At 40.3% G+C, this 26,121-nt stretch overlaps 1 protein-coding gene across 1 annotated transcript; it reads right to left on the reverse strand.

Annotated features, from left to right (window-relative positions):
* Positions 1–893: 893 nt before the first annotated feature.
* CCDC180 (coiled-coil domain containing 180) lies at positions 894–25,674 on the reverse strand. The gene is made up of 37 exons (XM_030461503.1): positions 25,606–25,674; positions 24,925–25,094; positions 24,052–24,134; positions 23,358–23,467; positions 23,151–23,279; positions 22,851–22,961; positions 22,199–22,294; positions 21,788–21,951; positions 21,432–21,551; positions 20,642–20,721; positions 20,270–20,358; positions 18,921–19,043; positions 18,155–18,328; positions 17,526–17,641; positions 16,767–16,893; positions 16,295–16,334; positions 15,968–16,218; positions 15,146–15,360; positions 14,499–14,674; positions 13,782–13,962; positions 13,139–13,285; positions 12,731–12,875; positions 12,405–12,521; positions 11,909–12,007; positions 11,468–11,579; positions 10,983–11,178; positions 9,882–9,952; positions 8,474–8,597; positions 7,837–7,911; positions 7,136–7,202; positions 5,551–5,692; positions 4,016–4,176; positions 3,368–3,505; positions 2,249–2,360; positions 1,903–2,008; positions 1,483–1,621; positions 894–1,025 (listed from the first exon to the last, which is right to left on the reverse strand). Exons 1-37 carry the CDS (start codon positions 25,672–25,674, stop codon positions 894–896), a joined length of 4,707 nt encoding a protein of 1,568 aa, XP_030317363.1.
* Between the last annotated feature and the right edge of the window lie 447 nt (positions 25,675–26,121).

Below are 26,121 nucleotides of genomic sequence, written 5' to 3' on the forward strand. Positions count from 1 at the left end.
ACATCTCCTTGAATCTAAAATCATCTGATAGGCACTCACCAGATTTGTCCTCAACTGATACACAACAACTACATTCACAATGAATGCAAACAAAAATGAAATAGATGTGGTTGCAGTCAGTGACAGAATCTCCTAACAAACAGAAAAACAGCTACACTATTTTTAATATTTACTCAGGTTCCTTGTATTTGTTCAGATTATTTTAAAAGTGGTAGCAATAGCAACTTACTTGACCTCCCAGAACAAAGCTGTACTTTATCTTCCAGCCCTGCCTCAGAAGGCATTCTGGACTGCAGACAAATGCCTCACTTGTAGACCACTCCATGGAAAATATTCTTCACAGATCAACAGTTTCATCTTTCTAAACCTGTATTTCAGATTTCTAAAAATGGAAGTAGAGAGCTGTGAGTACTGAGCTGTTCAGAATGTGCAGAGAGGACATCTGTGGTTTCTTCATCTGTGCTGAAGAAACAGTTCCCTTGATGGACTCCATTATCAAAGGGGCTGCCTTTAACTCTTGTAGACTGTGCATGATGCAGACACCTTCAGTCATACCTGAGTCTTGAACATCAATTTCAGCACAAACCCACTGCTTGGGCTTCTCAAGTTACAGCTAACACCACAATGAGTTAACTTCACTCTGGCTGAGATCTGACTAGGAAGCACAGTTCAGAGTCTACATTCCATTTGCAGCACATTTATCAGGTCTTTTATTTAAAAAGGCAAAAAAAAAAAAGCTCCTTTCACCATTACACTTGTTCAGTGCAACAGAAATTGAAAAAAAAAATAATCAGAAAATTCTGTTGGACTAAATGTAGAACTTCAGTGAAAATTGTACAAACTTGTCAGCTTAAACCAACAACAATCAGAACAACTGCAAGAAATGACTGGGCTCAGGTATAGAACTGCTTTATCTTCTGGATGGATCGGTTCCACCACTCTTCCCAACGCTGAATTTCCAGCAGCTGAGCTGTACTTTCTTTCTGGATCTGAGCAAGCTGCTGCTCAAGTTTACATATGTATTCCTGGATGAAAAACAACAGCAATAATTAAGGACAAAATTAGCAAGGATGAAATATAATTTTACTTTGCTTAAATCCAGGTCCTGACTGTGTCAGAGCACTGCACAGAGGCCACCTATTTTCTGCCTTTGACAACAGAACTAAACAAACAATAAATTATTCACTCTGTTCCTTTGGTGTTCCTTTTAAAGAGTTACAAAACTAAATTATCAGCAATATTTAAATGTTGCTAAAAATGCAAGATCTTAATCTCACTTCTCTGCTGAAACAATTCCCCACTGTAACATATCTGAATGAGAGGAGTCCCTAAGGAACCAGTTCTGTTTGCTTTTGACAACATCACAAAGAAATGGACATGAAAAAGGATTTCTGCACATGGTGAATGTGGCTTTAAGATCTGGAAACACCAGGCATATTAAAATCTTATTCATAGCTATAATTTTCCCCTTTAAAAACCAACCTTATAGACAGCATCTCTTGCTTCTACTGCTGCTACATGGCCCAGTGTGGTCTTGGCTGTTTTAACTGATGCAGTTTGTGTGCATATGACAGAGGCTGGATGGCCTGCAAGAGTGGTCGTGGGTATTCCTGGCCAAGTTCTTTAAAGAAAAGCAAACCAACCCAACAAAAAAGCCACATGAGAAGGAAAGCTCAAAAGGAAAGCAGATTATACTAATTCATGTTACTTGTACTCCAAAGTGCAAAAGATTCAATGTGTTTTTTTTAAAGCAAACACCAAAAATTACTTTATTTAGTACTACAAGCAGCTTGCCTTCTAAAACCTCAGGATCTTTGCACAGTAAAATAGACTTCCTATCTTCTGAGTGAAAATACACTGTACATTCATAGATTTGAAGGTGTTAAATTGATAAAACATTACCTGCTCCCACGCTGAGTTAACTGTTTAGCTTCAGGGATCTCCAGGGGAAGTCCTGCTTGCTTACGGCGCATTAAGGTGGATACTTTCTCTTTTGGCTTTTCAATTTCTGGGAGATAACAGAACATGGGACTCAGCACCACCACCACAGGATCAGCAGTACCACTGCTCTGAGGTGATTACATGCAGGTAGATGCTCTTGACTTTCAAGAAATAGCCTTGCATCTTTGAGCATGCAAATCTTTCCATTTAAAGTACTGTGGCATACAAAAGCCTCCTCTTGCTAGGGAAAGTCAGCTGCAATCTCTAAGAAGGAAGCAGAGACCTGACCAATCTCTTCTTTCCTTACCTGCTGCCTGTACATCATCAGTAATGATACTTTCATCAAACTCCAGAAGCAGCTTTTCAGTCAAGGCAGCTAATGCAGAAACAAAGTTCTGAGCACACTCAGCAGCACAGTTCTGGATGTGGGAAACAAGTGAAAGGAAATCTTTTGGTAATTTCAGCTCCTCACCTTTTAGTTTAGCTCCAAAAGCACTACACAAGTAGCCAACCTAGACATTTTGCAACAGCTGCAGATAAAAGACATAAGGCTCTAAGTTACAGATAAAAGGGTGTAGAAGTGCCTCTCCTCAGTATTCTGTGCAAGAAGTTAGAGTTACATGCATAGCTCCCCAGTAGCTCAATGTGCAAAGCATCTAAACCTGACAATAAAAAGCTCCTGTCAATGCCTCCTTCTGCCCAAAGCAAAGGTCATTTTGGAATTTGGTACTTTGGGTGGACCTGCTTTGGCCAGGTATTATATAAAACAGGGTATATGTGTTTCTCTCTGTGTATGAACAGCTAAGAGGAGATGGAGATATTACTCTGGAATTAAGAATATCTATACACTGCAGACAGTAGAGAATGCTTAGAAGGAGGCCTGAGGGAAGTAAACAAAGAGCTCTAATGCTGGGGAGCTGACCCTCAACACCTACAGAGGATGGAGCAAGAAAAGTGTTTTGATTCCCAAGAACAGCAGTTTCCATTCCTGTAAAATTCTTATTATCCCAGTTCTTAATCTTGTGTACAAAGATGTTAATTACTTGCACTAACAAAATGCTTACAGAGGAAAGCTTTCCAGGGATCTGTTGTCTGCAAGATAATTAAACCAGAGGATGTCAGTGTTACTCCCAATTTAAACATATTCAATAATTCTACCCCCAAAACAGAAGTAATCTCTTCCTCAGTATTCCATGTGATACAGAAGATGATTTGTTTCCACAGTAAAGCTATGCACATGTACATGTGCAGATGCATGGATGTATATGTTGATCTAATGTTGCAAATACATAACCTAGAAGATAACTGAAGAGGATTGCCTAGAACCAAAAACATTCTCCAGTTTATTTTTTATGGGGAGAAAAAATGAAAAGGAGAGGAGGTCTTGGATACAAATATAACAGCTGAGCAACAGCCTTACAGCTACCTGCAGCATCAGTGTGTTGAGATGAACAGCATCAGCTTGGGTTTTTTGCCTTTTTATTTCCTCTTGGCACAAAGCATCCAGCTGAAAGAAGTTGTCTCGGTGTCCCAGAGAGAGATGCAACTGATTCCTGTGTGCAGCCTTCAAGCAAATACATAAGAAAGAAAAGCCTTCAATAAAGAATGTGTAATCGAGACATAATAAGGAAGAAGTAAACACCACACATTTTATGTAAGTAGTCAGAAAGACAAATAAATTCAGTGCATTCCTTGGCTGTCTTGAGATAACCCTTGCAGTGCAGTGTGTACCTACATTGCCTGTCTACTGGAGAAAAGGGCCTCTGATCTCACCTTGGGCTTTGTTTCCAACAAATAATAAGCTCTCCTATCAAGTAGTAAACAAGATTTTTTTTTCAACCTTTATATTTTTATCCTAAACTTACTTTAACACTAAGAGGGACAAAATCTCAAGATAATACTTTGTGACATTTTCTGCATGATCTTCATCATAATTCTGTTACCAGTTCTGATATTACCAAACAAAATATACTTCTTTTTTGAAAGGCAGTAAATAATGATATTCCATTTTGTAATTCTGATGCACTTAGCATTGCTTACACTGGAAGTATTCCAACATGTCCATGATACACACCTTCAGAATTTCCCAATTTTCCATCTGTTTATTGAAGGGGTGCAGAATCCGAGAGGTGGAATAGCTGAGTTTCTGCTCGTGTTCTTTTAGAAGCTCAGCAAATGCCAACTGGGAGACAGAAGGGAGCTCCTTCTCAAACATAATCAACTGATTGTGAAATCCTTTTGGAAAAAAGACAGTGTTTATGTAGCATGGAAGTATTCATTGGAAGGAAAAATGACACTCAGCCAAGTTGAATGCAACATGCAAGGCTCAAACAACCTGGAATTTTCTCTTGCAGAGATTCTGTCCCTGCCAGTTTTATTTCCTAGGTCCATCCCTTTGAGGAACATCCACTTAGTCATAAAGCTTTTTTAACTTAGTCAAATGCCCTTCTGCCACACTTTTTATAGCTTATATATTATAATCACACAGAATCACAGAATCCTAGGGGTTGGAAGGGACCTCGAAAGATCATCTAGTCCAACCCCCCCTGCCAGAGCAGGGCCACCTAGAGTACATCACATAGGAACGTGTCCAGACGGGTTTGGAATGTCTCCAGTGAAGGAGACTCCACGACCCCCCTGGGCAGCCTGTTCCAGGGCTCTGTCACCCTTACAGGAAAAAAATGTTTCTGGATATTCAACTTGAACCTCCTGTGCTCCAATTTACACACATTACCCCTTGTCCTATCACTGGTCACCACTGAGAAGAGCCTAACTCCATCTCCCTGACACTCACCCCTTACATATTTGAAAACATTGATGAGGTCACCCCTCAGTCTCCTTTTCTCCAAACTAAAGAGACCCAGCTCCCTCAGCCTTTCCTCATAAGGGAGATGTTCCACTCCCTTAATCATCTTAGTAGCTCTGCTCTGGACTCTTTCAAGCACTTCCCTGTCCTTCTTGAACTGAGGGGCCCAGAACTGGACACAATACTCCAGGTGCGGCCTCACCAATGCAGAATAGAGGGGGAGGAGAACCTCTCTTGACCTACTAACCACACCCTTTCTAATGCACCCCAGGATGCCATTGGCCTTCTTGGCCACAAGGGCACATTGCTGGCTCATGGTCATCCTCTTGTCTACCAGGACCCCCAGGTCTCTTTCACCTACACTGCTCTCCAGCAGGTCAGCCCCCAACCTATACTGGGCCATCGTGCTGTTCTTCCCCAAATGCAAAACTCTACACTTCCCCTTGTTGAACTTCATCATGTTTCTCCCTGCCCAACTCTCCAGCCTGTCTAAGTCTCTCTGAATGGCAGCACAGCCTTCTGGTGTGTCAGCCACTCCTCCCAGCTTAGTGTCATCAGCAAACTTGCTGAGGGTACATTCTATACCCTCATCCAAGTCGTTGATGAAGATATTGAACAACACCGGTCCCAGCACCGACCCCTGAGAGAGAATATTGGTCCTATTTCCAATTAAAATCCACTGGAATTTTTCCACTGAGTGTGATTAAGAAAGCCACATAATTCTTAACCACTGCAACTTTCATTTTACACAGATGAAAAATTACATATACCAGAAATGAGAAGTCTTTATTGGATTAATTTACCTATAAGAAAGGTATTGTAGTGACCATCTGTCTGACTTTGGAATGACAGCAATTTCTGTTTGAACATTTCTGCACAACATTCAAATGTCTTTGGCAGATCTTCAGGCACCATGATATCAGGATTTGCTTCTTGGTAGAATTCCTTGAGGAGGTAAAGAGAAAAAAAAAGAAAAGCTGTTGATAACACTATCAAATTAGCCACAGCTAAGCACTCATACAAAAGGCTACCAGCCACCTCTTATTTGAGACCAGTTTTCTTCCTCTGGTTCTGAAATGTATATATTTATAGAGAAACCTGTGATTAAAAATACAGTGTGTCAAATACTAATTAAAAACCAGAGGCACAGTGAAGAAAGGGTTTTGGATGGCCATCCAAGCACTGTAAAGAACCAAACTCTCTCACAGCATCCTTGTAGATAAGTTGATCAAGTATGGGTTTGGTGATCAGGTAGTGAGGTGGATCAGGAACTGGTTGAAAGGAAGGAGTCAGAGAGTTGTAGTCAATGGGGCAGAATCTGGTTGGAGGTGTGTGACTAGTGGAGTCCCTCAGGGGTCGGTGCTGGGACCGGTGTTGTTCAATATCTTCATCAACGACTTGGATGAGGGTATAGAATGTACCCTCAGCAAGTTTGCTGATGACACTAAGCTGGGAGGAGTGGCTGACACACCAGAAGGCTGTGCTGCCATTCAGAGAGACTTAGACAGGCTGGAGAGTTGGGCAGGGAGAAACATGATGAAGTTCAACAAGGGGAAGTGTAGAGTTTTGCATTTGGGGAAGAACAACACGATGTCCCAGTATAGGTTGGGGGCTGACCTGCTGGGGAGCAGTGTAGGTGAAAGAGACCTGGGGGTCCTGGTAGACAAGAGGATGACCATGAGCCAGCAATGTGCCCTTGTGGCCAAGAAGGCTAATGGCATCCTGGGGTGCATTAGAAAGGGTGTGGTTAGTAGGTCAAGAGAGGTTCTCCTCCCCCTCTATTCTGCATTGGTGAGGCCGCACCTGGAGTATTGTGTCCAGTTCTGGGCCCCTCAGTTCAAGAAGGACAGGGAAGTGCTTGAAAGAGTCCAGCCCAGAGCTACTAAGATGATTAAGGGAGTGGAACATCTCCCTTATGAGGAAAGGCTGAGGGAGCTGGGTCTCTTTAGTTTGGAGAAAAGGAGACTGAGGGGTGACCTCATCAATGTTTTCAAATATGTAAGGGGTGAGTGTCAGGGAGATGGAGTTAGGCTTTTCTCAGTGGTGACCAGTGATAGGACAAGGGGTAATGGGTGTAAATTGGAGCACAGGAGGTTCAAGTTGAATATTCGGAAACATTTTTTTACTGCAAGGGTGACAGAGCCCTGGAACAGGCTGCCCAGGGGGGTCGTGGAGTCTCCTTCACTGGAGACATTCCAAACCCGCCTGGACACGTTCCTATGTGATGTACTCTAGGTGGCCCTGCTCTGGCAGGGGGGGTTGGACTAGATGATCTTTCGAGGTCCCTTCCAACCCCAAGGATTCTATGATTCTATGAAACTGCTCAGCTGACACAGGAGGAAACCCTATGAAAGCAGAAAGTGACTGAAGAACAGAAGGTTTTCTTACCTCAGCAAGGTGAAGCAAGCTGTTATTAACTGTCCAGACAATATTCTTAACAATCCCCTTAAAAGTACTGAAAGCAAAGAAGCAAAAAAAAATTAAAGAAAATAACCTGTAAAATCATCACATTGGCAACATTTCCTGGTTCTGAACTATTTTGCTCAGTTGTCTGGTTTCAGAGCATTCAGAATCTACCCAGAATGCCTAAAAATGTTCACTCCCATCAGTACAAATTCTCTTCAGAGGAAGCAAGGGCACTGAGCTGTTGTAAATGCTGCCCAGAGAACACCTCCACATCACTGCAGCAAAAAAGCATTCAAAAATTGCCTCCTAAACAGTTTATTCCTTCTTTACTGACAAAAATACAGTACTGAGCACAAGAGTGTAGTGTATACAATTTATTGATCTCCTCAGAGGTGAAATTAACAGAAAGAAAGTCTGGTTTACATTTCCCAGCCCATTTAGGCTCAAATGAGGCCAACCATTTTAGATAGCAATAAGAATGGATGAATTTTATATTCACTACTGTTATGCTGCAAAAAGGAACAGTTCTGCAAACACTCTGACCCATAAATATCACAGACAAGTACACTGAAATTCAGTGGTGAACTCTACAGCTCACAACTGTAAATAAACTGTTAGATAAATAGGTAGATTTTTTTTTTTTTACAGATTAACTTCTGTTTCTGGAAATATATTTGACTTACTCAGATTCTGGAGGCTCCTCTTCAAAAATCTGGAATCTCTTGTCAGTGGGATCTAGTGTGAGCGATTTCTTTGCTCTAGAGAGGCAAAACATTAATTTGAAACTAAGGATGTTCCTTCTCTGGCTGATTATTTGAACTTGTCAGACATGAAACTGAAGGAAAATTCAGAAAACTGGAGCTCTAAACCCAGTATTACATAAAAGTAATTTCTGATGGAAAAAAATTTTTAGGAATCTCCCCTCAAGAACTCTTCAAAACTTTTGTTCTTTTCACTATTACAGCAGCTCATGTCATCTGTCTATCTGAAGAGAGGTTATGTAGACACCAGACCTGAAAACTGAGCCATATTGGCCTAGGAGTGGTGTTAGTTTATATTTCAACAACTTCAAAATACAAAACAGCAGCAGAGGAAGGAGAAAAAGAAGAATGTTTTTCCATCCAAAATTAAAAAAAAAAAATGTAGAGTTGATTGTGAGTACATAAACAGGGAAGAGCTCCTAAATGATAAGCATAGATGAAAAAAAGGCCAATATAAATAAGCAGTAAGAATTGTTCAAAGAACAGGAAGTGGCCAAAATCCAGGTAAATTTCTGCTTAAGAACATTATATGTGGAATTCCTCCTTTCAGGGGTCTTACTTTCTTTTTGACATCTTTATGTTCACAGAGGATTTCCTGGAGGCAGCTGCAGAAGTAGGAGGCTCCTGGAGAGGACCTTCACCAGATTCACTGAAGAGAGATTTCTTCCTTGATAGGGTACTTGCTTTACATTGAACAAGGAAAGATGGCAAACACTGTATAAATGCCAAGTGGAGTCTTTTTTATCTGGTTATATAGTTCACATTCTCATTACTATCATGTTTCCTTAAAGCATTAAGGGGACACAATAGGAACAATTATTTCTGGCAGAGAGAACTGATGTAACTCAGCAGAGGCAACAGCAATCAGGGTTGTGCCCTGGGGCACGAGGAGTGGGAATGTCATAGAAAATATGTGGTAGGTGAGAGGAGAAAGGAACAGGCTCTGTTCTTGGTCATAGCTGTGATGTGGACTCAAGAATGTGGAAGGATTCCTTTGGACATGGCTGGAGGAGTCAAGCTCTAGAGAAGAGAGATGAAGAAATGGGATCACTAGGAAGGGAGCACTTGGGGTTACCTCTGCATTCCCCTGAATGATGCTACACTATAAGATCCTCACCCCCTTATTAGGAAGATTTTATTTTTTAAAAAATATCTTAAAAAAAAAAAGATTTTCACTTCTAATTTTTTTCTCCATCCCTTTTCCCCTGCCACAAATATTTCTTTTCTAAAACACTTATCTCATTCTGCAGCTTTCATCGTTAAAACCCCATTTTTTTTTTTATTATTGCAAAGTAAAGATATCCAATAAAAACACTGGGATGCACAACTCTCTCAGAACTAGCATGTTGCTACTGGCCTGGAGCATGCTAGACCTCAGTGACTGCTAGAGATTCCAACTGAGATAAATGTAACACATGGACAGAAATGAACATGAGAACCCAGGGATAGAAATAAAAACATGAGAACCCAGGGACAGAAATGAGCATGAGAACCCAGGGACAGAAATGAACATGAGAACCCAGGGATAGAAATGAACATGAGAACCCAGGGACAGAAATGAACATGAGAACCCAGGGACAGAAATGAACATGAGAACCCAGGGACAGAAATGAACATGAGAACCCAGGGACAGAAATGAACATGAGAACCCAGGGACAGAAATAAAAACATGAGAACCCAGGGACAGAAATGAGCATGAGAACCCAGGGACAGAAATGAACATGAGAACCCAGGGACAGAAATGAACATGAGAACCCAGGGACAGAAATAAAAACATGAGAACCCATGGACAGAAATGAACATGAGAACCCAGGGACAGAAATGAACATGAGAACCCATGGACAGAAATGAGCATGAGAACCCAGGGACAGAAATAAAAACATGAGAACCCATGGACAGAAATGAACATGAGAACCCAAGGACAGAAATAAAAACATGAGGACCCGTGGCCAGAAGTGCTGCCATACCTCGTCTTAACGAGTGGGAACGATAACTTCTCTGCTGATTTGGGCCTGGAGGTTTTTCAGGTGGCTTAATTCTAAAACAGAAAAAAAATAGCTAAGCAGCTACTGGATATTCTGCTATTTTACATCACACAGTACATCATATGGGAAATTATATGTGTTTTCTATCCCAACCATATGCTAGATGTGAGGTGATACTTAACACATAGGATTGCTTTCACAACTGACTGCAAATGTTAGTAGTTACTTCCATGACAGTACTTATTTGTAGTGAGACAGGACCAGGTGCCCTGAGTTATTGATGAGTGGGTGTGGGTTCACCTGTGTCTGGCCTCCCTCCTGAGCATGTGCAGGAGCAGGGGGCCAATAAGAGAGCAGCTGACACCCAAGGAGAGGGCTCTCACTCTTCAGTGAGGATGGAGAAGCTCACAGCTCAAGGAGCCCCAGGAGCAGGCAAGAAAGGGTAGATCCCGAGGCCACAGGAACAGCCCTAGGACATCGTCCAGGAATGGGCTAAACCCCGAGGCCTCAGGATCAGCCCTAGGAGCAAGAAGGGCTCCTCCCGGTACACTTATTTAACTGGATTTTCAGAATTTCTATAAGCAAAACTGCATTTATTTGCAAATCACACACTTTTCATGCTTTTAATGTTACACTTTGTGTATTTATTCAACTATGCAGCATCTCATCACCTTTTAGCTAAAATAATACCACAGAAGAGAAAAATTTAATACCTAAAATTTGTCTGAAGGCTGCTAAAGAGATCTCACTTATCACTCACAATGGGGTAGTTTTTCCTCTTAAAAATCTTGCTTTTTATAATGTGCTTTCAAAAATAGTCTCAGCTACAGTGATTTTGTAAAGCCAGAGTGATCAGAAGGTATGTAGCAATATTACCCATGGACAGATCCACAGTTCTGTGCATACAAAGGTAAACTGCAAAATATGAACTCTGGAAAACTTTTATATGCTGCTGGAATAGAAATTTTAAAAATATTGTAGTAAAGTACCTTATGGTGTTATAGACCCCATGAAGAGGTAAATATAGCAAAGAAAACCTAGATACAATGAGAGAAAAATACCTTTAGGCAAACAAGTACTTACTCAAGTAAATTTTTGATAACACCAACTGACAAATCATCAAGTGCAGACTTCCCTGCTCTGCTTGGGTTCAACAGAGGGAATTCTGCAGGATCCAGCCCCATCACCAGCCCTTTCTTGTGCTCTGTTCGAATGGCAACAGCAATTGGACCCTGCAACTTATCAAGTGTTGCAAGAGGGCTGACATCCTCCTGAAATGGGAAGCAAAATGAAACCCTGTTGGCTGTAGCAGGCAAGTAGTGAAGAAGCCACCTGTAGTTATTGGTTCCTAAAGCAGATCTTCCACAGGAACACAGTTTTGCTACACAGGCTGAAAGAAAGATTTTGTAACTCCAGTAGTAAAGCTGCTACAGCCATACAACTGGGAGCCAGGACAGCAAGCAGCTTTCAACATCTGGAGACTCTAAGGTTCTGAAAAACCTTTAAAACATATACACAGAAAAAATAATTTACTATTAAATTGAGAGAATTTAAATGCTGTCTTACATCATCACATGGACTTGGTGCTTTTACTATCAAGCAGTCAAGATACTGGCTCCTCTTTCTCAGTTCTTCCAACACTACTTTGACAAAATCATACAACTCCTCAGCAGTCAAAGCCTGAAAGATATGATAATAGAAAAGGCATTCAGACTACTCAAATACACTGACAATTGCACTCAACATCATCAGACTTTGTTCTGCCTCCCTTTTATTTACACAACGAACCAATGAGGTTGTCTGGAGGCTGAGGTTTTTGTTTGGCAAAGAGGAACACAGGTACAGCACCTTCCTGAGCAAAAATTCTGTGGTAAAGCACTCTTCCCCCACCTCCTGCACTCCCCAAATGTCTGCCTCAAAAATATTAGCTAATGCATCAGACAAACACCCACAGTGCATCAAAATTAACAAGTCAGATTAAATACTATTTCATGCTCATTAGAACTTACTTCCTTATCTGCAGCAGGATGAGCACAAGCATCTATCTTCTGATGGAGCTTCTCCAGATAAGAGTTTAATGTCTCTGCCTGAAAATTGGATTTTGCCACCTAAAGCAGAAGCAGATCTTGGTGAACTGAAACCCCCTTCAAGGGACTTTCAGAACCTCTACTTTGTAAAGACCAGACTTGCTGGTAGAAACACTCAATCACTGTTACTCAGAAGAGAAGCTGAGCACAGTAATGCACAAAAAGCAACATTTCATGTCCTTTACTACACCAGACAAAAATGCTGGTCTAGTCACATTTACACATTCAATGTGCTGCAAAGACCATGGTGCACCAGCATGGCTGCAGCAGCAGTAAAAACAATAGTTTTAAGCTGATAATCACAGAAAACAGGTTTTGAATGGATTTTAAAAGTCACTTAATGTTTGTCCTCTTGAAAGTAATAAAATAGAAGCTATTAAAATCCATTTAGAGAAAGATCTGATGTTTCTGTTTGTACCTCTGCTCTGATTTGTAGCTGTACATTTTTCAGAAGTCGTTTGCTCTTCTCCATAAAGACTCGATTCATGAAGATATAATGGAACTTTGTTTCAGATTGGTTGATAAGTTCAGAAGCCTTTAAGAATGCAAGAAACAGGAGACAGAACTAATTAATAATCACTTTTTAAAACTTCCATAAAAAAACCTCACTATTTCTTCTTATTTTTTCCATTTATTTCCCACACAGAAGTCTTCCAGTCCCCGCCTGTATGCAGGATGATGACAAATCATATCAAATATGCCAATATAATACATAATAATGTCAAAGAATCAAACTCTGCACACCTGGTCAAAGCATTTCAATTCCACTTTCTCCATATCTTTCTTGAGTGAAGTTTCCAAGGTGCCAATACGTTTAGTTTCTGCCTGAAGACGTTTGCTGAAAGACTTCACCTCCTCCAGAGAAAAGTTACCTCCATCTGAAAATAATCTGAGAGCAACCAGCAAAGTAAAATCAACTAAGTACAAGTCTTCCTTTCCTCAAAGGCTGTTTTAGGTAGGCAGGCTTAAAACATAGATACCAACACTCACATGATGGAAACAGTTCATAATTGTGGCTTAACAGAATTTTTAAAAATGGTAAATTAGATTAATAATAAAATCAACTTCAGTTTCACTGTTCTGCCTGTGCAATGAATGCTGATGCCCAGAAATAGGTATCTATAAAACAAAACTCCAGTGAAATTTCCATACCTGCAATCCTTGAGAAAATGCACATTGGAGTCCTTTAATTTCCCAAAAGCCTCATCCAAATAGTTCCTGTAACCCCTCAGGGAAACCTGGATCATTTCCAGGTGATTCCGTAGCTCTGGGCGCAGGTTGGATTTGAAAGAAATAAACCTGACAGCAAACAAAACATAGAGGAAGCAGAGCACACATCATGCTTCAGAGGCTGTTGGCATGAAGAAAATCTGAGCCCTCAAGAGTGTTTTAATATTCTGAAAGCAACTCCCCGAGCTGTGATTGCTTTGATGAACAACCAGAAGATCCCAGCAAGCAGCTGATGCTATTGAGGATCCTTCAAAACCTGATAATTGATTGGTATTACTCTGCAAGTTCAGTAAAATGGATGAAACCTTAACATATGAAACAGCTTTTCCACTTTGAGACTGCCAGCACTTGGAAAATATATGAAAATTGTCATCCATTCTGTACTGATCTGAATTCTTCAGGGAAAGATAAACGAGGCAAAAATCCTGTACATTTTTCTTTCAAGTTTCATGGAGTGCAGTGACATAAAAAATAGATTCAGAATGCAAAGCAGGAACATCTCAGACAGCAATCAGGAGTATTTAACATGGAAATTCACAGTCAGCAGCACCTGTGGCACACTTACTTCTCAGTCACAGGAGCATTGAGGAAGACAGATTCCATGTCAGAGATTTGTGAATGTAAGTTTTTGATCATGTTATTTTGCTGGTCAGAAAACTTGCGGAATTCAGCTTTCTCTCTTCCCAGAGCCCTTTTCAGCTCCCCACAGTGGTGCTCCAGGTACTCCTTGTGAAGCAACAGTTCCGCTGGTAAGAAAAACAACATTTTATACCACATGGGCATGGCTCCCTGTTCACTGGGAACTGTCCCAACCACCAACCTATCACCAAAAGCAGCAATAAAATAAACTGAGCAAGATCTCAGAGTGGCCAAAACCTACAAACAAAATACATCCAGTTCTGTTTCTTTGAGTTTTCTCCTGTATTTGATAAATAGCCCAGGAGCTCCTAACCTGTTGAAATCACAAATGTCTTTTCTTTGCTCCAAGCCCTCTTTTTGGTCACAAAAAGATCTTAAAATATTGACAAGAGAAACTGAATGTTGTACATCTTTTACAATCAAGTCATAGATCAAGGCATTTTCCAAACATAACACAGCACAAACTGGTATAAGCTACAGAAATGTAATTTTAAAGTAGAGTAACAACACTGGGAACCAGCAGACACTCAGCTGGTTCCTATTGCCCTCTACTACTGAGTCAAGTGACACTGAGAGATTCTGGGCCACTGATGATTGCCTCTAAATGAAGACCTGTAATGCTCAGAGTTAGAAGAGTGTGTACCAGCTCTGAAGTTGTAGATATTTCTCTCTATATCCACTGGCCTTTGCTGATGCAAGTGCAGACACTGCTGAAGTTCTGAATTCAGTTTCTTTTTCTTGGCAGCTACAAAGACACAGGAGCTGGACAAGGCCTCTGCAAACCATTTCTCCAGGTGTTCAAAAAAGCAGAGGCGAATCCTGTGATTGAAAAAGAAAAATTACAGTGAGGAGCAGTAAGTAATAAATAAGAATTTTTTAAAGTCTATTAATTCTAAGAATCTAACCTCTTAACTATAGGAAAATACTGTTTCATTAGCATTTGCACAATACTGGTAGGGTTTTTGAGCTTGCTGCATACCAAGTTTTTTACCTTCAGGACTCTACAGGGAAATAGGACACCCTGCTTGCCTTTCAGGAATACATTTTCTCACTAAATATTTCTCTATAAAACATGAATGCTCTGTAAGAGGTTAAGTGCTTGTGTGGCACTTTAAGAGCCACGGATGAAAAGCAATAATTTTTTTGATCCTGTAGTTATAATTCTGCAAAAAGAACAACATCAAACTAATTACACCATTTTTATGTCTTCAGTCTAAAATATCTTCCAAAAAACTGAACTTTGTCTATGAGCTAACAAGAAAGAAAGACCACAAACTATTTTCTACTCACTGTTTCTTCAGCTCCACAAATATGGTCTCTTTGATAAGTCCATGTTTCAGGTACACAGGAAGTGATTCTTCTTCATATTTTGTAAGATAAGTCTCTGGGATGTCAGTCTTTCCTGCTTCTTCAACTTCAAGAATTGTATAAGTGTTTCCACTAGAAGTGGAAAAGGTCTCAACCACAATTTCAGACCTTTCTGCCTCACTGCCATTGAGCACAGCCTAGGAAACAACTGGGAATCATCATCTGTTACCTCTAAAGGCACAAGCCTAGAATCAACAGTGCACAAGCTAATGGAAGAATCCTGAAGATATTAAGAATGATTTTCTGGTTCTCAGTTTGGACAACAATCATACAGAGGATATGCTTCCAAGTCCCAATAAGCAGAATCATCAGTGCTTTAAATTAGAAGTTTTTGTTATGGCAATAGATTCACATAACTGAAGGCCTAAAAAACTCCAATACTTAGATACAAATACAGCTTAAATAGCTCACCATGCATTAAGGATACTATGATGAAAGAAACAAAGATCTTTCAGGGGAAAAAAAAAAATCTATCTAAAAGGTTTTTACAAGGGTGAAATCAATGCATAAGGTATGGCTGTAAACTGCTTTATAGACTCCATCACCCCATAAAGGATCTAAAGCCCTAATAGTCCAGAAGCAAATGGAAACAATAAAGACTCCTGCATGCTTTGTGTACAAATGAAATCTAATCAACTTCAAGGAATTTAGGCTTACCTCAGCAAAAAAAAATAAAAAATCCTATATTTGTGCAAAACTTCCTTCAAACTTATTCTCTTGCTCCTTTACCTGTGTAGAGCTTACCCCCTGTCCTTCATGCTCAGTTTCTTCACTTCCATGAGGAAAACTCTCCCCCTGTTCTTCTTCCTCTGTTACTTCAGTTTCCTGTGCAATGACATTCTCAGTCTCATCTGTGGTTTTTGTTTCATTTTCCTGTTGACTATTTGTCTTTTCAGCTCCTTCATTTTCTTGCACAATGCTCTCAGCTTGCTGCTCCACCAGATGTTCAGCTTCTGTAACCTCAACTAGTTCATTCCAGTAAAAGCAGAGTTTTACTGGTCACAATCAAAAGAAATACAGATGGAAAAACAAGCAAGCTAAAAAGATCTTTTTGTACCATTGAGGTGTTACCTTGATCTCGAGATGTGAGCTCTATCTCCCCTTGCAAGTTCTAAAATCAAAACAAAAACAGAAAACCACACACAACTTAAAACTAAGGATTTGCTTGCTTAGAAAACATTCATATTCCTTCTCAAGAATTATCAGTTTCAATAAGATATTGTGGTCTTGAATGGATCATTTATTTTCTAAAGGATATCCAACATTCAGATTGATTAACATAATTCTATTATTTTGTATTTTTCTAATCAAAAGGCAAGTGAGGTAACTTGCAGTTTTTAACAAGGACAGGGTTAAAAGCATGGGGAAGAAATAGACACCCTGTTCCCACCCTTCTATTTCTACTAAAGGCATTCCAGTCCTTTGGCCAAAACAGCACTTTAGTTTAAATAAACTAAACTCTTCAGCTAATGCAAACTTTCCCCCAGAATGAACAATTAATACAGGAGTAATTTTTTGAACCAGCAGTTGGTTTTCTTCATACCTGTTTGAAGATTTCCTTTACATTAAAATATTGGCTGATGGATATGCTATAAGAAAACAACTTCCTCAAAACATCTTCTGGGTAAAACATGACTTTATCCATTAGAACTTGGTTAAATGTCTCATACCTGTCAAGTTTAAGGTCAAAGTTTGAGATTCAAGTATATCTAGAAAGAGAATGAAATATGACTACAGTGTCTTTAAATCCAAATTAACATTTTAATCAGTCTCTTAAAACCTTTAGGCTACAGATTGTACTATTCCTGTTTAGCCTGAATGCAATCACACCTTGGCTTGTCAGTAGAGATCAGTTCATTACAACTTCTGTGCATTTATGGATTTAAGAAATATTAAAGTAATTCAGATCTTTCATTCTGGATGGGAAACTATTTCTGGATGGAAACCTGTGCTTACATCAGGGTTATTAAAAGTCAAATTACTGTCAGTCATGTTAATTCTGTATCATGCTAAGCTGTGACTGAGGTTTTCCTGTTTTAATTCTGTTGTTCCTTGGAAATTAAAATTCATGTTTCAAGCTGAGTCTTGATTCAGGAAAAATCAATGTTCACACCTGTTTTCATTTCCATTTGCTTTTTCTCCCATACAAAGACAATTATGGTGAATTTATTATGCATCTGTCCCATGCAGAAGTAAGCAGTGTTTTTCCACACCTTCACACTACGGAGTAAACAAGACCTAAGTAGTATAACCAGCAATTAAATATTCTTTACTTGTTAACTTTGCACTATAAAATTCATACCTAGCTCTAATATCATCTAAACAAGAAAAGGCTTCCTCCAAATAGGTCTTCAGCTTTTCTTCAGAGCTTGCTGTTCTCATTTGAGTCAAAACTACATCCAGGTTGTCTTCTTCCATCTTCTAAAGTCACAGAAAAAGAACCCAGTAAAAACAACTCAGTAATTATTAAAATCCTTCATAACTATGTAGGATTCAAACAGTTTAATGATGTATGCATACTCTACATGAAGCAGGGAAGCAATCTTACCAAAGCTTATCTGCTACAAAGTCTGTCATAGGTAACGAACATCTCTGACCTTGCCCTCCAAGCTGTCTGATATACCCATAATATGAGAACCTGACATCCAAACAAGTTCCAAACAGCACAAGATATTATGAACAACAGAAACTTGCAGAAGCTTAGCACAGAAAACACAATTTTTGTCACCATTGCCATATCAAGACTGAGATCTGAATGCTCACTGTGAACCAAGTTGTTAGCAAAACCGTAGCAGACAAGATGCAACCACCTGGAGAAATTCCAATACAAATGGTAAATGTTAAATGTTGTACCAGTTATTTTGAATTCCAGAAGGTTCTCTACATTAAGAAGTCTTTTCTTTACATGATACCTTATTTTTATGTTTATACCTGTATTAACTTATCCTGTTGCCATCTGCATTCATCTAATTTCTTCTGGAATTCATCTTTGTGCTGGGACAGCTTTTGTTGGTGCTCATCCCAGAGATCCATGGCCCCCTGACAATAGCTGTACAAGTCTCTACAATTCTCCTCATTCTGTTTAGCCATCTCCTCCAAATCTCTCTAAAGAAATACAATTAAGTGAAATGGTTATTTTTGAACTGGATGCTGTAAGGTAAAATAAAAGAGAATGGGGACATAACATAAAGGCTGTCTGGAAGTACACTGTCAGTATCCCACACCATCTTTTCTACTTTAGGGGAAAAAACTGTCCAAGTAAACTGGTTAAGAATGCATCTTTCTGTTCTAGAGGATGAGATTAAAACTTCTGTTTATTTTCTGGCACTGCAAAGCACAAAATTGCTAAGTTCAAGATGTCTTTCTGCACATACCTTGAAGTATTTGACCACCTATCATTTTTGGAACCCAGTCATTTTCATGTAAAGAATCACACAAAATAGGATTGAAAGAAATTTGGGAGATCATAAGTGTTTGGGTTCCATTTGGGTTTTCAGGGAGGCAGAGGGATAGATTTAAATGAACTCTTCTCCCTGATGCACACCCAGCTTTTTTTATTTGTGGGGCAGGTGTTCAGTCACCTTATGGACCTCTTTCTGATGGGATATCAACAGCTAAAGACACATGTGGTATTTCAGGCAGTAGCACAGGAAGACTGCTCCCAGACAGTGATAAAAATAGATGTAAATAAACATACATCCATTTGCTCCAGTTCTTCTTCAAAGTGGCTGTTTAGTTTCTCTGTCAACTGAAGGAACTCAGAATTCACAATTTCTTCAGCCTCTTCTTTTGTGCAAATTCTCAGATTCAACAGGTTATTCTAAATGAAAAGAATGCTAAGTTATTGGCATGAATATAATAAACAAATACTGTGTGGGGTTTAGAGTGTGTGGCTAAACTTTCTCTTGTGAATGGATAGAGAAAGATTCAGCCCTGTAGATCCCACATTCTAGTAGTAAACAGTACAATTCTGTTTGGACACAAAGGGAGAAACTGGGGCAGAGAGATGGAATTTCTTTCCCAAGAGAAGACAGATTGAGTAAAAAGGCTGAAGTTCTGACCCTGCAACCCTCCATCTATATGAGGGACAGTGCTCCTTTCTTTACCCACATTTGTTACTGCTTTTACACATTTCAAGTACAAATAACATAAGGCACTGTGAAACAAACAGGACAGTAAGTTTTCTAACAGAATAAAGTTAAAGAGTAACTTCCCTTGCTATCCCAATATTTAGTGGCTCCTCAGACCCATATTACTGGCATCTGAATTAAATCCTGTTACCAACAATCATAGAATCCTAGAATGGGCTGGGTTGGAAGGGACCTCAGAGATCAAGTCCAACCCTTGATCCACTCCCCCCGTGGTTCCCAGCCCATGGCACTCAGTGCCACATCCAGGCTCTTTGGAAAGATCTCCAGACACGGAGAATCCACTACTTCCCTGGGCAGCCCATTCCAATGCCTGATCACCCTCTCCAGAAAGAAATTCTTTCTCATCTCCAACCTAAACCTCCCCTGGCACAACTTGAGACCCTGCCCTCTTGTCTTGCTGAGAGTTGCCTGGGAAAAGAGCCCAACCCCCCCCTGGCTCCAACCTCCTTTCAGGGAGTTGGAGAGAGTGATGAGGTCTCCCCTGAGCCTCCTCTTCTCCAGCCTCAACACCCCCAGCTCCCTCAGCCCTTCCTCACAGGAATTCTGCTGGATCCCTTCACAGCCTCCTTGCTCTTCTCTGGACCTGCTCCAGCACCTCAATCTCCTTCCTGAGGGGCTGAGGGGCCCAGAACTGGACACAGGACTCAAGCTGTGGCCTCCCCAGGGCTGAGCACAGGGGCAGAATCCCTTCCCTGGACCTGCTGGCCACGCTGTTCCTGAGCCAGCCCAGGATGCCATTGGCCTTCTTGGCCACCTGGGCACACTGCTGGCTCCTGTTCAGCTTCCTGGCAATCCAGACTCCCAGCTCCCTTTCTGTCTGGTGCATATGACTGGCATTTGAATTAAACCCTGTTACCAACAATCCCTCCAAGACTCACAGAGCTGTGATACTAACCTTGCATAACTCCACTTCTGCCACCCATTTCTGCTGGACCATCTCATACTGGGTGTGTATTTTCGTCAGACATTGCTCCCCACGGGTGTCTGAGGGACATGGGAGACAAGGACACTGTAACCACACGAGTGTTTCACAGAGGGGTGTGAAATGGAAGCATGATGGGTGGGCCTGTGCTGAACCTCAGCACTGGTAATGTATCTCAGTAGTGCTTTCACACTTGTACAACACTGCCAACCAATCAAATAAATGTACAAGGAAAAACATGGAAAAAAATAATATCTTTTCAAAGCAACTGTCTGGCTCATGACTGCCTGGAAAAAAGAAAGAAGTGTTTGGATTCCAGACTGGTTTTATGCTTCCCCAACTTACCTATACTTTTGTTTAAATTCACCAAAGATGTGTACCATTCACTCATCTCAGCTTCCCTCTGTGCTGGAGGCAACAAATCACTATCAAGACAGAAAACAAGAGTCAAAAACCTTCCAATAAAATCCAGTCAGTTTTTAAAGGATAAAATTATGAATCAGAGTAACCATACTATTACACTTTATATTATTTACAGACATATCAGCAATGGAAATCAAACAAGATGACTGCTGTTTCTCAAGGCCAGTGACAAGAAACTAACTGTAACTCTCTTGGTATATACATAACTGCACATTAATCCAAATACAAAATAGGTTTGATACATTTTTTTTAATACCCAAACTGTAACTATTGTGATGCATTGCATTTAAACCTTCTTGTACTCAGAACAGACATTCAAACACAGCAGTGTTAGATTCCTATCAAGACTCTTTTCTTAACTTATTATACAAAGGGAACTCCCACACAGAATCAGTGCCTTGACAAGACCACCAATTTTACTTATCTACCCAAGCTTATCTGCCCCTTTCTACTGTTTCAAGTGTCAGTAATATTTACTTCTCTCTTCCTGCATTTCTAGCCATCACCACTCCCTATTTAGTTTAACTGGTGCACTGCAAACCAAGAATGCATTTTTTTCCATTAAAAAGAGCTTTACAAAAGCAGCTGAGGTCCTGCCTTACTGATGCATTATACACTGAGAGGAAGCAAAGAGCATTTAGTGGTCAAGTCCCTCATTAACTCTAGAAAGAACTCTTATTTTTCTTTGCTCTTGTTCTCTCCTTCATCATACCCAAGGTGCTGCAATATCTCCAGTCTCTTTTCACTAAGTAAACTCAGATCCATTATCATATTTTCCACTTCTGTCCTCACAGCTGGGGGATTCTGTATTTCTTCATTTGCCATAAATTCTCTGTAGGATGGAAAAATACCCTGAAGTAAGCATCTGTTTGGGGAAATTTCATGTTTGAAATCCAAATACAAAACAGGCTTTATACATTTTTTTAATACCCAAAAAAGAATGCTGAGTTCTTTAAGCTTCTGAGATTTAAAATGGAAAAAAATGAACAAATACTACTGTTCCTAGGAAACACAAGTGCACACCAGTCACACTGTGTTATTCACAATCCAAAATACCAAATTTCTGACCTGAAACTGTGAATTACATTGTTCTTCTGGATCAGCCTCCAGTCCTTGACTCTATCTTCCCACTTCCATCGATGGGATAACTCCCACTGCAACTCTGTCTTCATGAGGTTGGAGAACAGCTTGGCAATTGCCCTGTGATTAGCCAGCAGTGCTCTGTTAATCAGCTGTGTATTAAAAAATAGATTAGTGAAAGCACCATATAAAATGCCAAAAGTTAATACTGCCTGATCCATGTAAAAGAAGGGAATAATAATACAAATTATAAAGAATATCCTGCAAAACAGGGAAGTCTCCAATAGTGAAGTGATTGACAGGTAGAAATAATGAATTTCAGTTAGGGAAAAAAGACATTCTGGGGATATTCAGATTGCTATCTTCTTACAGGTAAAACAGAATATATGGAAGATTTACCATGGCCTCATTATTAATGAACTTGTAAACATCAGTGGACAAGAAGAAGGCAATTTCCTCCAGTATCACTGTATACTTCCTCAGTACATCTGTTATCTGTGCCATAAAAGAACAAAAAAAAAAATTAAAAACCTGTATAACTCAAATATCAGTTTCCCAGCTTGATATGAAGGTGACAATTTTTTCCATTAAAATAAATTAAATTGGCTGATAGACAGAGGGAGATGTGAATATTAAAATACTTATCTTTATCATTACTAATTTGCTGGGGATAGGATTGGAGGCATTCACCTCGTGTACATTACAAAGAGCAGACAGACAGACACAGGTGTAACAGAGAGTTCTTGTTTGCCTACAAGGAAAAGCAGCAAGAGCTTCCTTACAGACTACACATTTATTTACCCAAACATTCACTGTCATGTCCAGTGATTTCTACAGGTTGGGCTGAAGCAGCAGCATCTCTGCTACTGATGCTCAGCCTCCACAAATCAAAATTTAAATTAAAATTAAAATCAGAGCACAACTGTACATTCCCAGCTGCAGAATAGGTATGTCCCCTGTTTGGTTCCAAGCTCCTCTTTGCTCTGCATCCAGCACTACAAGCAAATAATGATCTTATGCTTAATGACCAGTTATTAAAACTACAACTCACTTTATCAGCTCGATGCCATTCAACCTTTTGCAAGGATTCATCCATTTCCCTAATCCACTTCTTCCTGGTCAAGGATTCCTGATGGACAGTGTTCCATAGTTCTTCCAAACCCTGCAAGGATTTAATCACACTCTCAATGAAATGTGAATGGCAGAAAAAGCCAAACACAAACAAACAAACAAAAAAACCCAAACAAAACCAAGCAACCATTTATCTCTTAAGATTATATCGAGCCAGAAGAAGCCATGTTACAGAGGCCAGGTACAAATAACTGAAGTTGAGACAATGCCATGAGCTTACTTCCATTGAGAAACCTGTCAGTGCACTGTCACACTCAATCTTTTTGAACAAAAGTTCAATTTTTCTATCAGATTCCATCAGTTTTGCCAGGAGGATTTGTCCAGGTTCCAAAACAAAGGGCTCCATCTCCTAAAAAAAGTAAGGAGGTCAGTCTGATATTTGCATATTACACCTTGACTACTACCTGGACTGCAAATCCAGTCCTACCCTGGCAACAGAGGCAAGCTCCTGGTGCATGGAGGTGACAGCTTCATCGTGGCAGCCTCGCCGGCGTGTGGACAGAAATTCCAAGAAATTACTCCTTTTTTCCTCAGGAACTGCCAAAAAACAAATGAGGATGATGTTGCTTGGAACTGTTGATGCAGAATACATGACATATGCACAATGAATCACTAAATCCACACTGTGACCTCAGGAGTTTGTGCAGCTTCTGCAGAGTGTGACAGCTTCCCAGGGGAAGGGACATCTGTGCAAGTGGATGTGTAAAAATTGTAATCATGTTTCTAAATTTCCTTTGATTTTATTAATTTGTTACCAAACAAATAAAAGCACAGAAGCTATGAAACAAGTCTATGGTTCTCTGCAATTCTGTGAAGTTCAGGTATAAGGCAAAAAAAAAAAAAAAAAAAAAAAGTTGCAGCTTCCAAGGATGAAATTTGCTTACATCATAAATGGACTTTCCCATCTAGACACAAAATGTGACTTACTGACAATCTCTTCATCTTCAGAACTACTTACAAATCATTAAAAAAATGTGTCAGATCATTTCTGAGTGTGATTTTATACTTTGTTCAGCTAGAATCATTACATGTGTGGTGGCTCAAAACCAACCAACCAAACCACGAGACCAATAAAACCTCCACAAATTATAATACCTGACATCAAGGGAAATAAATTTTACCAATAAAATCAGGTAGGGATCTGACTTCTGCAGCTGCAGTTACATCTACACGTTTCAGAGCCTTTTGAAATGTTGTAGTTTCTCTGAAACAGAAAGAGAATAAAGCTTTGATTTGTACCAGATACACAAGGAGGGACTTGAAATGGGCATAATACTCTACTTAGTTTGCAAAATGTAACATTTAAGTGAACATAAGCATCATTGTAACTTGAAAGAACATGGTTCAAAGAACTGATGTTGCTTCCTCTGATATTAACTGGACTGAGTAATTACATATCCCAGGTTGATCACAACCTCAGATCTGCTATGATGGCATAAAAAGCAATAAATGTTAGAGTTAATGTCTCAGCTGCAGAGACACACATACTTTCTCTAAAAGCTATAAAAATGTATAAACTCAGAACTAGCTAGAAATGTAGAAATAGCCCTTTTCTGCCCACTGCTCTTCCCACCAGCTGGGGCACTTTCTTCTTGGGGAGAGTGAGAACTGTGCCATTATTCTGCAGAGCAGGGAAATGGGTGGACACTCGTGTCTGTCCTTGCTCCTTGCACATCATTGCTGCATCACCATGTAAACCACTGAAACAGCTTAAAATGTAATTAAACAATATATATCAGGCTGGGTGATATGAACAAAAAAAGACATATAATTTACTTTCTAAAAGCCAGATAATACACATGCTATTGCAAATATTAAGCCTGTTAATCTGTGCTTAATCAGGCAGCAGCTCATTACTCTCAATTTACACCTGGCAAGGAGACTATTCCATGTCCTCAGTGCTGTGACCAGGAATTCAGGAGTCTCTAGATCCCATTTCAAGCCTTACAGCTTCATGAAGATATTAATTGGGGTTTTATGTTTCTGTTCTCTACCTGTAGGACAGCAGTGGTTCTGGGGAGTCATTGCAGGGCATTCTTTTAACCCATTTCTGCACCCCCCTGGCATCAGTTGGAACTTCTGAATCCCTGACCAAAGAGAGCTTTTCACTCTGCAGAGACCTAATCTTGCTCCTTACTGCATCCAAGGAGCGTGCCAGGAGAACCTTCAAAGGAGAGTAATCAGAATGGTTAGAATTCCTTCCAGCCTACTGAACAAATAACAACAAAATGATTGATAAAAACGGTGGAGGGAGGGTGGCAGAAGAGACAGGTAAAATAATGAACACCTCTTGACACACACAGCAGTTTTCATCCAAGGCTGTTTCCAAAATGCAACAAAAAAAGCAAAAAAAACCCCACCAAACCTCATCAGAGAGGAAACTAAGGCAAACTGGATCATGTGCCTTGCAGACAAAGTCAACAACAAAGTGAGGAATGCCTGTATCAGGCTTACTGTGCCTCTTAATTTATCTTCTACTGCTGTGTTATAATGATTTTCCCTTCAGTTTATCCACCCAGAGCATCAGAGATACTGGAGGTAACACAGCTATTTTCTACTAAAACAACCAAAACCCAGCAAGGTTGAAACTGACCTCTGCTTTGAGGTCACCACTTTAGCAGCCAGCAAACAACTGACCAACAGGATGAACTCATTTGGCTGTTTCTTGTCTTTACCTCATCCTCAAAGCTCTTCTTGTTGAAGGCCTCGGGGGGGATGAGGCGCACAGCCCCCACTGCCCTCATGTGGCCCAGCACAGCTGACCACCGGGACTGCTTCCAGAAGTACAGATTCCAAGCTGGAGGCCAAGGGAAGAGAAAACACTTCAGTTTGAAAAGGTTCTCCAGAGGGAGAAGCTGCAAGCCTGCTGCATAGTCACACTACCTACCAACTCTACTGCAGGCAACACCTCCAGAGCGTTTAAAAATACCAGTGTGGGATTTATCGGGGTTTAAGGGCGCTGGGCTGAGGGGGGGAAAAGGCGATGCAGCAGTTCCCGTGTCCTCTTGAGAGGAGCCGAGGCGACAGGAGGGCAGCAGCGTCGCCTCTGCAGCGCTCCCGGCACTTGGCAACGGGGGCAGCGTGGCGGTGACCACGTCACCATGGTAACCAGGCACCGCCCCCTGCAGACCCCGCCCCCACCGCCCCTTTGGAACAGTAATGAGAATAATTACTGTAATAAATCAACAGGA

The sequence above is a fragment of the Calypte anna genome, chromosome 17, assembly GCF_003957555.1.
Source record: "Calypte anna isolate BGI_N300 chromosome 17, bCalAnn1_v1.p, whole genome shotgun sequence".
NCBI classification, from domain to species: domain Eukaryota; kingdom Metazoa; phylum Chordata; class Aves; order Apodiformes; family Trochilidae; genus Calypte; species Calypte anna.

Excerpts from the sequence above, each read along its gene's own strand:
- CCDC180 (XM_030461503.1), bottom strand. The coding sequence starts at position 25,674 with ATGAGGGCAGTGGGGGCTGTGCGCCTCATCCCCCCCGAGGCCTTCAAC. Across the intron at positions 13,286-13,781 it reads AATGCTCCTGTGACTGAGAA|GTTTATTTCTTTCAAATCCA; the intron begins GTAAGTGTGCCA and ends GTTTGCTGTCAG. Across the intron at positions 3,506-4,015 it reads AAAATTGGGAAATTCTGAAG|GCTGCACACAGGAATCAGTT; the intron begins GTGTGTATCATG and ends ATTTGCTTGAAG.